A 12,989-nucleotide genomic window follows, 5' to 3' on the forward strand; every position below is an offset into this window, starting at 1 on the left:
ACCCAGAGGAATGAGATCAATTCTACTGAGCATCTTGTTCGCAGTCACTGACAGAAAAATTTGAGGAAATGAGGTCAAGATTGCTGTATCAGAGGGAAACAGGAAGTTGTTGTGTTCCATCAAGACATAGCTTACTCCCAGCAGCCAGATATGGCAATCAGACCCAAAGGTTTCTCGATTTACAGAATGGACCAAACTTCTGATTCAGAAAAGGCAAATGATAGAGGTATATGTTTCATGATAAACTCTTGGCGGTGCTCCAATGTGGCGGTTTTGTCGAATTTGTGTTCCACTGACCTTGAACACCTACCAATCAAATGCCGGCTGTTCTACCAGTGGCTGACTATAATCAAGCACTTGCGATGCTGCGTGATGTCATCTCCAAACAAGAAACAATCCATCTCGACACATTTCGAATCATAGTCAGGGGCTTCAACCAGGCTTGATTGAAGAAATCCCTACTCAATTACCATCAACATTTAGCCTGTAATACTAGAGGTCCCTGCACACTAGACCACTGCTATATTAAGATAAAGAATGTCTACTGTTTCTTGCCCAGATCATATTTCAGGAATCTATTCACTTAGCTGTCCTTCACCTACCTGCTTACAGGCAGAGGCTAAAGAGCAAAAGCTCCGGAGATTAGAACAACAAAGAGGTGTTGGAAGAAGGCAGATGTGTGTCTATGGAACTGGTTTGAGTCAGTGGATTGAGCCATGTACAAAGACTCATTTGGGGTTCTGAATGGATACACCATGTTTGTCATGGACTTCTTAAAAAACAGTTGCAGCCAAGTGTATTTTCACAAAATTATTCAGAATCTTTCGCAAACAGAAGACCTGGATGAACCATGAGAACCCGAATCTGCCGAGATCCAGATCAGAGGCATTCGTGTCTGGTGACCAAGAAAGTTACAAGAGGTCAAGGTACAATCTCTGGAAAGCCATCTCATGGGCAAAATGGCAATTCTAGACTAAACTTGAATCAATGAAGGATGCTTGATGGTTTTAGTAAGGTGTGAATGCTATCACCTCTTATAAAGTAAAATCAAGTGACATAGGTGACAACAAGGCTTTGCTGCCAGATGAGCTCAATGCCTTTTATGCTCACTTTGACAATCAAAACATGGAGGAACCATCACAAACTCCCACAGTGCCTGATGATCTTGTGATTCCTGAGGCAGGCATGCGAGCAGCCTTCAGGAGGGTGAACCCATGAAAAGAACATGGAGCGGATGGGGTACCCGGCCAAGTACTAAAGACCCATGCTAATCAGCTGGCTGGAGTGCTCACTGACATCTTTAACCTCTCTCTTCGGCAATCTGAGATACCTACCTGCTTCAAGCAGACTTCACTTGTACTAGTGCCTAAGAAGAAAATGGTAACCAGCCTCATTAACTATTGTCCAATAGGACTTAAATCCACAGTGATGAAGTGTTTTGAGACTTTGGTGATGAAACATATCAACTCCTGCTTGAGAAGCAACTTGGATGCACTCTGATTTACTTTCTAGCACAAATGGTCCACAGCAGATGCCATCTCATTGGCTCTTCAGTCAACCCTGGGACATCTGGACAGCAAAAATATATACCTGGATGCTCTTTATCGACTACAGCTTGGCATTCAATATAATTGACCCCACAGAATTAATCAATAAGCTTCAAGACATTGGCCCCAATACCTCATTGTGCAATTGGATCCTTGATTTTCTCACTTGCAGACCCAGTCAGTTTGCATTGGCAACAGCAACTCCTCTACAATCTTCATCAGCACAGGTGCAGCATAAGGCTGTGTGATTAGCTCCCCATTCTACTCACTTTCCACTAAGCGCAGCTCCAATTCCATTTACAAATTTGCTGATGACATCATTGTCATAGGTCAAATCAAAGGTGATGATGAATCTGCATATAGGAGTGAGACTGAAAATCTGGCTGAGTAATGCCACAACAACAACCTCTCACTCAATGTCAGCAAGACCAAGGAGCTGATTATTGACCGGGAGGAGGAAACCTGAAGTCTATGAGCCAGTCCTTATTGATGGATCAGTGGTGAGACGGTCAGCGGCTTTGAATTTGTCTGTGTTATCATTTTGGAGGACCTGTCCTGGGTCCAGCACATAAGTGCAATTATGAAGAAAGCATAGCAGTGCCTCTATTTACAGAGGAGTCTGTGAAGATTCAACTAGACATCTAAAAGTTTGCCAAACTTCCATAGATGTGTGGTGGGAGAGTATATTGATATGCTGCATCAAGGCCTGGTATGGAAACACCATTGTTCTTGAATAGAAAGTCCTACAAAAATAGAGGATATGACCTAGTCCATTATGAATACAGCCCTCCACATCATTGAGCATTATTGCAGGAAAGCAGTATCCATTATCAGGTACTCCCACTACCCAGATCATGCTGCTGCCATTGAGAAGAAGGTAGAGGAGCTTCAGGGTTTACACCACCAGGTTCAGGAGCAGTTATTACCCCTCAACCATCAGGCTCTTGAAATAAAGGGGATAACTTCACTCAACTTCACTTGCCCCATCACTGAAATGTTCCAGCAACCTATGGACTCACTTTCAAGGACTCTTCATCTCATGTTCTCAATATTTATTGTTATTATGTCTTTCTTTTTGTATTTGCACAGTTTTGTATTTGTATTTTACACACAGGTTAAATGCCCAAGTTGGTGTGGTCTTTCATTGATTCTATCATGGTTATTATTCTTTTATGGATTTACTGAGTATGCCTACATGAAAATAAATCTCAGGGCTGTATATAGAGACACATATGTACTTTGCTAATAAATTTACTTTGAACTTTAATGTCACCTGTTAGCTGCATACCATTATAATACACTTATATGCACATGCAGCTTTTATCCAAAATTATCTTAATTGTCTAGAATACCTTCTTTCTCAGAAAATATCTATTTGATATTGGAAATGTGTATTTTTGATTGGAATTGTCAAGTGAAGATGAGTGGGATTTTTTGAAATATAATCCTCTGCATTTTGTGTAATAATATGTTTGATGAAGGATGTATTTAATTTAGTACTTCCTTCAGATAATGGTATATGGTAATAACAATATTGTAAAAAAATTACTAAATCTCTGCATGATCAATTTCTTTTCAAATTCAAGTTTTAATTACTAATGATTTAAATTATAAATATAATAATAGGAAGATAGGTGTTTAATTGGTATTGATTTCTTCATTCTTCATTATGAATATAATTATTTGATAATGTCTATTTTCTTTTTAAGCAACAATTTCACTTATTATTTACTTAGATGTTATAAATTCAAGTTTGCACAGTGCATATCAAAAGGTTACAGCAGAAAATCAACAGTCCTTGCAGGATCACCTTTGATTTAGATGTTTTGCAATATTCTTGCATGAATTCTCAGTTATGAAACTTGCAAAATCTACCATTATATGCTTGATTTTAGCGTAGTGGGTCCTATGACATTAGAATTGGTGAGAACGAAATATAAGAGCAATGTAATTTTAGGAAATTCCACAGATACTTAGGATAAATTAACGAAATAAATACAGTGGATTCCAGTTTATTGGACCATCAGTTAATTGGGGCAGCCACTTATTTAAGACCACTCATAAAGAACAGAAACTAATCAAGAAAATAGCCAGGATTCCCTTTGTTTATTTAGAATGCTAAATAAACAATGCTGTTTAATTGGGACAGGAGACTGTTGCCCAACGGCTTCAAAGTAATGTCACTCATATGCAAATGCATGGCCATTAAACACTACACTATGCTTCGAACAGTTTTTAAATTATATCACTTGTGTGTGTTTGTATTCAAAAAGCAGAAGAACAGTTTTGTTCACTGTGATTTCAACCATTCAGGCTTGGAGATGTTAGAAATGACTGGGTGTGAAAATGAAATGATTGCACTACTTCCACAAGTTAGGAACTATAAAGAATTTGAAGGTATCAACAATCATCTTGAATGTTAAAACAAAAATGAAGATTTGGAGGTCATAATTATTGAAAGCATTGTATGGAGGCAGTCCACTATCTATGCAGGTTTTGTTCATTTACAGTCAATCAAAAGAACACGTCAGCATACACTGGGTGAATTCCTCCATTGTTAACTATCAGGAACTAACACAGTTTTAAAAACACTGTTGTAGTACTGGCAGTGTTCTAATTTGTTCTATATTTCATTCAAATGCATAATTTGTTACTTAGTTAAATGGTAATTTATCTTTATTATATCTTGTAACTATTTCCATGAAACTTCAGCTAAATTGGGGCAACTGCTTAATTTGGCCAAAATGTACTGGTCCTGATGTATGCTAATTAACCTGAATCCACTGTATTGGGAAGAATAAATACATTTTGCTTGCAATAGAGGGGTATTATTTTTGCTCACAAATAATTCTAGTGAGTAACTCCATCTGGATATGTCATCTGTGTGTCAGACATGGCTATAAGCAGCACTAAGGCCCCACGGGGGACTGTATTGGCTCCCTTCCTGTTTACCCTGTATACCTCAGACTTTAGGTACAATACTGAGTCATGTCATCTGCAGACTGTCTCTGATGACTCAGTAATAGTTGTGCATGATCGGAGGATGAATACAGGGCCCTGGTTTTTGGACCTTGTCAAATGGTGCAAGCTGAATCATCTGCAGCTCAACATCAGTAAGACAAATGAGATGGTGATGGACTTTAGGTAAACTAAGCCTGAATTAATCCCTGTTACTATTGATGGCGAGGATGTAGATATGGGGAGGACCTGCAAGTACCTGGGGGTGCACCTGGATGACAGACTTGAGTGGAGCACTAACTTAGAGGCTGTGTATAAGAACCAGAGTCACCTCTACTTCCTGAGGAGACCGAGTTCCTTTGGCGTATATAGGCCTCTCCCTCACACGTTCCACCAGTCTATTGTCACCAGTACAACCTTCCATGCAGTGGTGTGCTGGGGCAATGGCATCACCACTGGTGATGCCAACTGGCTGAATAAACTGATTAGAAAGGCTGATACTTTTATAGGAGTCAAACTAGACACACTGGAGGCTGCAGTAGAACAAAGGACCCTATGGAAAATCCAGGCAATTCTGGATAATATTTTTCATCCTTTGCAAGCCACCTTAGCTGAACAGAGGAGCACTTTCAGTAATAGACTAAAACAACTGCGCTGCTGCAAAAAGCGCTGTAAGAGGTCATTCTTACATTAGGCTCGAAAATGAGTTCACCTGTAGTCGGGGAAGTGATGTCCCCTTCCTGTTAGATTGTTTGTGGTAACTTATTTTTTATTCTTTCTACTTCCCTTCTAATATTTATATCTGTGCATTTGTAATGTTACTGTGATGCATGTAATTTCCTTTGGGATCAATAAAGTATCTATCCATCTCACTAGAAAAAAATCTTAAACTGTATAAAATGAAAGGTACATGCATATCAAAGATACTTTTTATGTTGTTCCCAAGTTTTTCTTTGTACCTATTGCTTGCAAAGAGGAATGAATTTGCCTCTTACTGTTTCATTTTCCTTTATCTCCAAAGGTCATCCTGTAAATAGTTTTCTGCAGCGAGACCTGTTCCATGGCCTGATTTATTATCAGCATTTTGGAAGTGAGATCTTTGAGGATTCATTTGAGTTCATTCTATCTGACAGCCATGAAACTCCCAATCTTTCTGAGGCACAGGTAAGAATGATTGCCGATTTAATGAGGCAACTCGTTCTTATATTCGTTTGTATGTTTCTTTGCCATGTCGTATGATGTAGGCAGTCATGGTCTTTCCATAACCAGTATTATTCTTAGCGAATCGTTCTGCAGAAGTGGTTTGCTATTCCCTTTTTCTGGGCCGCGTCTTTACAAGATGATTGATTATCAATACTCTTTAGAGATTGTCTGCCTGGCATCAGTGGTCACATAACCAGGACTTGTGATCATAAGACCATAAGACAAAAGAGCAGAATTAGGCCATCTGGCCCATCAGGTCTGCTCCACCATTCAAACATAGCTGATCCTTTTTTTTTCACCTGCTCTTCAACCCTAGTTCCCAGCCTTCCCCTTGTAACCTTTGATGCCATATCCAATCAAAAACCTATCAATCTCTGCCTTAAATACATTTAACAACCTGGCCTCTACAGCTGCATGTGGCAACACATTCCACAGATTCACCACCCTTTGGCTGAAGAAGGGAGCCCCTCTATCCTGAGGCTGTGCCCTTTTGTCCTAGACCGTCCACCATGGGAAACATCCTTTCCACATCTACTCTGTCTAGGCCTTTCAACATTCAAAAGGTTTCAATGAAATCCGCACCCCCCATCCTTCTGAATTCCCGCGAGTTACAGACCCAGAGCCATCAAACGTTCCTCGTATGATAACCCTTTCATTCCTGGATTTATCCTTTGGATCCTCTCCAGTGCCAGCACATATTTTCTAAGATGAGGGGCCCAAAACTGTTCACAATACTCAAGGTAAGATCTCACTAGTGCCTTATAAAGCCTGAGCATCACATCCTTGCTCTTGTATTCTAGACCTCTTGAAATAAATGCTAACATGACATTTACCTTTCTCACCACCGACTCGACTTGCAAGTTAACTTTTAAGGTGTTCTGCACAAGAGCTCCCAAGTCCCTATGCATCTCAGATTTTTGGATTTTTTTCCCCCGTTTAGAAAATAGTCCGCACATTTATTTCTACTACAGAAGTGTATGACCATATATTTTCCAACACTATTTTATTTGCCACCTTCTTGCTTATTCTCCTAATCTGTCTACGTCCTTCTACATCCTACCTGATATGCACCAGCTGCTCTTCCGACTATCCATCACCTGTTCCCATGGCTTCATGTGACCTAATCAGGGGGTTAAGCAGGTGCTACACCTTGCCCAAAGGTGACCTACAGGTTAGTGGTTAGAGTGCCTTACACCTCTTTTTGGTAGATGTTTGTCCAATCCCCCCCACCCCCACCCTTTGCTTATATTATAGAAGGTAAAAAAGCAAAATTTATTAATAAATATTATGTCTGTTGGAAATAAATATTAGAAAATCCACAAAAATGGCAATTCTAAACAACAAAAAAAGTTTTATTATGTGCAGTGAATTTAGTGCAAAGCATCAATATCCTTTATGTTACCAAGTTTAAAATAAATGGAGTATTTTAATTTTATGTTGATACATAGGAGGAAACATCCTTTTTATAATTTTTCAGTTGAGGGATTTCTGATCCAGAAAATATGATGAAACACTTACCTTAGTCTTAAAAGGTGGAACCAAAGTGAACAATATCTTTAAAAACACAAACACAAGGAAATCTGCATTTTGTGTGTTGCCTAAACAATGTCTTTGTTCAGTTACAGTTTGTAGGCATAGGATATAAGAGAAGGTCACAGGAAAAGGTTTTCACCGGTCAAAAGATAACCAGTCCTGTGGTCTCAGTATAGGCTAGTAGTCCTCAGAAAGTCATTTAAGAGTATAGAGCTTGTTCTGTGCTCTGGATGCTGTTGAAGTGAATGCAGAGTGTTACAGAAGTGCTTTATGTGATTCAGCAATATAGCTGAAAGAATTGTTTTGCTATTTCTAAACTCACTTTTAATAAACTTGCTATTTTTGTGTCTTTAAATATTTCCTGTGTCAATGACCTAGATCAGTGCCATATTGAATTATACTTTCTCATGAGTTTTGTTAATTTCAGAAGGCAGCACAGCAGTTTAGACTTCAACACAAAGAACTTGTTTATTACATGGTAAATGGTTAGATGAACAAAACTAGTCACTGGTAAATTTATAACAGATGCAATCTTAACTATTCCTTGTATTTCTTGTAAGATCGAAGAGGCCAGAACCAGCAAGAGCTATCATTCTTCTTGATAGCCCTAGGCAATGGTATCTATCCATGTCTCTTTTGGTAATCCAGTTGGTATATTAGGCTTTGTGAAATAAAGATTCCCTACTGAAGTTAGAAGGAAATAAAGTGCTTCCTAGAGTTCAAGACCAGTGCTCTTGGCAGGATAAGAAACAATCCATGACTGAAATTCAGATGCCCTGTCTGTGTATGGCTGGATATTATTAGATCTATTTATCCAAATACTTTCACCAGAACTGCACCTTGCTCACTTCCTTTGGATCCCATGTTGGATTCTTATTGCACAATGCTAAAATGTGGACAATGCAAAACTTAAATTAACTCCTTATACTTCACTGTATTGTGTATCATTGTGATGCTTTGAAGTCCAATACAAGTATAATAAAAACAAAACACTGTGGAAACACTCTGCAAGTCAGGCAGCTTCCATGGAAACAGAAAAAGTATAAACATTTCACATCTAAGACATTTTGTAAGAACCGGAAGAGATATTTTACTAATGTACTGACTTAGTGCATTTTGAATTAATTGAATTGGAAAAAAAAGTCACATTTATGCCGAAATACAAGTTTGCAATTTAATTCACCATTGAAGTAGCTAAAAATGTCACAAGAACAGAAGACCCTGAACACTGATTTAGTGAAGATGTTCCTTCACTTCCTATTGCTTTCTTAGACACCTGTTGTTCCTGCTTTCTTGAGACTTGCCTTCTGTCTCTCCTCATGTTATCAGTTTGGCAGCACGAATGTCATGATCACTTTTATGAACTGTTTATCCGACGTTCAGCTTTATCATGTTGCCATTAGAAAGAATGCAGAAGATGCTTGAGAAGCTCCTTGAGATTACTAAAGAGAAAGTGCTTGGAGAGCTGAAAGTTCTGAAGGTAGAGAAGTGACCTGGAATCATAGAACACTACAGCACAGAAAACAAGCCATTTGGCCCTTCTAGTCTGTGCTGAAACTTTATTCCGCTAGTCCCATTGACCTGCGCCCAGTCCATAACCCTCCAGACCTCTCCCATCCATGTACCTATCCAATTTATTCTTAAAACTTGAGAGTGAGCCTGCATTTACCCCGTCAGATGGCAGCTCATTCCACGCTCCCACCACTCTGAGTGAAGAAGTTCCCCCTAATGTTCCCCCTAAACCTTTCCCCTTTCACCTGAAAGCCATGTCCCCTCATACTTGTCTCTCCTAATCTAAGTGGAAAGAGCCTACTCACATTTACTCTGTTTATACCCCTCAATTTTGTAAACCTCTATCAAATCTCCCCTCATTCTTCTATGCTCCAAGGAATAAAGTCCTAACCTATAACTATATAACAATTACAGCACAGAAACAGGCCATCTTGGCCCTTCTAGTCTGTGCCGAACTCTTACTCTCATCTAGTTGCACCGACCTGCACTCAGCCCATAACCCTCCGTTCCTTTCCTGTCCATATAGCTGTCCAATTTAACTTTAAATGACAACATCGAACCTGCCTCAACCACTTCTGCTGGAAGCTCGTTCCACACAGCTACCACTCTGAGTAAAGAAGTTCACCCTCATGTTACCCCTAAACTTTTGCCCTTTAACTCTTAACTCATGTCCTCCTGTTTGAATCTCCCCCACTCTCAATGGAAAAAGCCTATCCACGTTAACTCTATCTATCCCCCTCATAATTTTAAATACCTCTATCAAGTCCCCCCTCAACCTTCTACGTTCCAAAGAATAAAGACCCAACTTGTTCAACCTTTCTCTGTAACTTAGGTGATGAAACCCAGGTAACATTCTAGTAAATCTTCTCTGTACTCTCTCTATTTTGTTGACATCTTTCCTATAATTCAGAGACCAAAACTGTACACAATACTCCAAATTTGACCTCACCAATGCCTACAATTTCAACATTACATCCCTACTCCTAAACTCAATGCTCTGATTTATAAAGTCCAGCATACCAAAAGCTTTCTTCACCACCCTATCCACATGAGATTCTACATTCAGGGAACTATGCACCATTATTCCTAGATCCCTCTGTTGTACTGCATTCTTCAATGCCCTACCATTAACCATGTATGTCCTATTTTGATTAGTCCTACCAAAATGTAACACCTCACATTTATCAGCATTAAACTTCGTCTGCCATCTTTCAGCCCACTCTTTTAACTGGCCTAAATCTCTCTGCAAGCTTTGAAAACCTACTTCATTATCCACAACTCCACCTATCTTAGTATCATCTGCATACTTACTCATGAAATTTACCAACTTGTTCAATCTTTCCCTGTAACTTAACTCTTGAAGACCCAGCAACATCCTAGTAAATCTTCTCTGCACTCTTTCAATCTTGCTGATATCCTTCTTATAGTTAGGTGACCAGAACTGCACACAATACTCCAGATTTGGCCTCACTAAGGTCTTATACAACCTCACCATAACATCCTATACTCCTATACTCAATACTTTGATTTATGAATGCCAGGATGCCAAAAGCCTTCTTTACAACCCTGTCTACCTGTGACACCACTTTCAGGGAATTATGTATCTGAACTCCCAGATCCCTTTGTTTCTCTGCACTCCTCAGTGCCCTACCATTTACTGTGTATATCCTACCTTGATTTGTCCTTCCAAAATGCAACATCTCACACTTGTCTGCATTAAATTCCATCTGCCATTTTCTGGCCCATTTTTCCAGTTGGTCCAGATCCCTCTGCAAACTTTGAAAGCCTTCCTCGCTGTCCACAACACCTCCAATTTTAGTGTCATCAGCAAACTTACTGATCTAATTTACCACATTAGCATCTAGATTATTGATATAGACAACAAACATCAATGGTCCCAGCACAGACCACTAGTCACAGGCCTCCAGTCTGAGAAGTAATCATCCACTACCACTCTGTCTTCTCCCACACAGCCAATTTCAAATCCAGTTTACAACCATTTCATGGATACCTAGTGTCTGAACCTTCTGAACTAACCTCCCATGTGGGACCTTGTCAAAGGCCTTACTAAAGTCCATGTAGACAACATCCACAGCCTTTCCTTCATCTACTTTCTTGGTAACCTCCTCAAAAAACTCTACAAGATTCATTAGACATGATCTACCACACACAAAGCCATGCTGACAATTCTTAATCAGCCCTTGGCTGTCTAAATACTTGTATATCCAATCTCTCAGAACAGCTTCCAATAATTTACCTACTACTGATGTCAGGCTCACTGGCCTGTAATTACCTGGTTTACTTTTGGAGCCTTTTTAAACAACGGAACAACATGAGCTACCCTCCAATCCTCCGGCACTGCACCCGTGGCTAAGGACATTTTAAATATTTCTGCCAGGGCCCCTGCAATTTCTACACTAGTCCCTCTCAAGGTCTGAGGAAATATCATGTCAGGCCCAGGGGATTTATCTACCTTTATTCACTGTAAGGCAGCAAGCACCTCCTCCTCTTTAATCTGTATGTTCCATGACACTACTGCTTGTTTCCCTTCCTTCCATATACACTATGCCAGTTTCCTGAGTAAGTACTGATACAAAAAAACTTTTTTTAATACTTTGTTTTCAAAATTCAAAAAAAACAATGAAATCAACAAGAACAAAAACAAAAACTATTTAAGATCTCCCCCATCTTGTGAGGCTCCACACATAGATGACCACTCTGATCTTCTGGGGACCAATTTTGAACCTTACTATCCTTTTACCCTTAGTATACTTGTAGAAACCCTTCGGGTTTACCTTCACATTATCTGCCAAAGCAACCTTGTGTCTTCTTTTTGCCTTCCTGATTTCCTTCTTTAGTATTTTCTTACATTTTCTATACTCTTCAAGTACCTCATTTGTTCCTTGTTGCCTATACCTGCTAAACACCTCTTTTTCTTAACCAGATGGCCAATATCCCTTGAAAACCCATGGTTCCCGATGTCTGTTGACTTTGCCTTTAATCCTGGCAGGAACATGCAAACTCTGCACTCTCAAAATTTTGCCTTTGAAGGCCTTCCACTTACTGAACACATCCTTGCTAGAAACCAACTTATCCCAATCCACTCTTCCTAGATTCTTTCTCATTTCCACAAAATTGGCCCTTCTCCAATTTAGAACCTCATCTCGAGGACCAGATCTACCCTTATCCATAATTAACTTGAAACTAATGACATTATGGTCACTGGACCCAAAATGTTTGCCTACTCATACATCTGTCACCTGACCTGTCTGGTTTCCTAATAGGAGATCAAGTATTGCATCCTCTCTTGTTGGTACCTCTGTATATTGATTTAAAAAAAACTTTCCTGAACACCTTTGACGAACTGCAAACCATCTAGCCCTTTCACAGTGTGGGAGTCCCAGTCAAAATGTGGAAAGTTAAAGTCCCCTACTATTACAACTTTGTTTCTTACATCAGTCTGCTATCTCTCTACAGATTTGCTCCTCCAATTCTCTGACTGTTGGGCAGTCTATAATGCAACTCTATTGGTGTGGTCACACTTATCCCCATTCCTCAGCTCCACCCATATGGCCTCTGTAGACAAGCCCTCTGGGCTGTCCTGCCTATGCACAGCTGTGATATTTTCCCTGAGTAGTAATGCCACTCCTCCCCCTCTATCACGTCTGAAACAACGGAACTCCAGAACATTAAGCTGCCAGTCCTGCCCCTCCTGCAACCAAGTCTCACTAGTAGCAATAATGTCGTAATCCCACGTGCCAATCCACGCCCTAAGCTAATCTGCTTTACCTACAATACTCCTTGCTTTGAAATAGTTGCAACTGAGAACATTTCTATCACGTCCAAACCTTTGATTTGTCTGTACATGCAGTCCTCGCATGACCTTTGTCCTCCACCACCTCACTATCTGCTCTAACACTCTGGTCCCCCTCCCCCTGCATATCTAGTTTAAACCCTCTGGAGCAGCATGAGCAAATCTATCTGCAAGGATGTTAGTTCCCCTCTAGTTCAGGTGCAAACCGTCCTGTCGGAACAAGTCCAAACTTCCCTGGAACAAAACCCAATTGTCCTGAAAAATGAAGCCCTCCCTCCTGCACCATCTCTGTAGCCACGTATTTAGCTGCATTATCTTCCTATTTCTAGCCTCACTAGCACATGGCATGGGTAGAAATCCTGAGATTGTAATCCTGGAGGTCCTGTCCTTCAACTTTGCACCTAACTCTCTAAACTCTATTT

At 39.9% G+C, this 12,989-nt stretch overlaps 1 protein-coding gene across 3 annotated transcripts in view; it reads left to right on the top strand.

The window, feature by feature from the left end:
- frem1b (Fras1 related extracellular matrix 1b) overlaps positions 1 to 12,989 on the top strand; it is a 237,134-nt gene that overhangs the window by 47,682 nt on the left and 176,463 nt on the right. For all 3 annotated transcript variants that reach the window (XM_072274667.1, XM_072274668.1, XM_072274669.1), the window contains exon 10: positions 5,527 to 5,669. In XM_072274667.1, the coding sequence (XP_072130768.1) occupies positions 5,527 to 5,669 (143 nt within the window). The remainder of the gene's footprint in view (positions 1 to 5,526; positions 5,670 to 12,989) is intronic.

Source organism: Mobula birostris, chromosome 12 (genome assembly GCF_030028105.1).
Source record: "Mobula birostris isolate sMobBir1 chromosome 12, sMobBir1.hap1, whole genome shotgun sequence".
Classification (NCBI taxonomy): Eukaryota; Metazoa; Chordata; class Chondrichthyes; order Myliobatiformes; family Myliobatidae; genus Mobula; species Mobula birostris.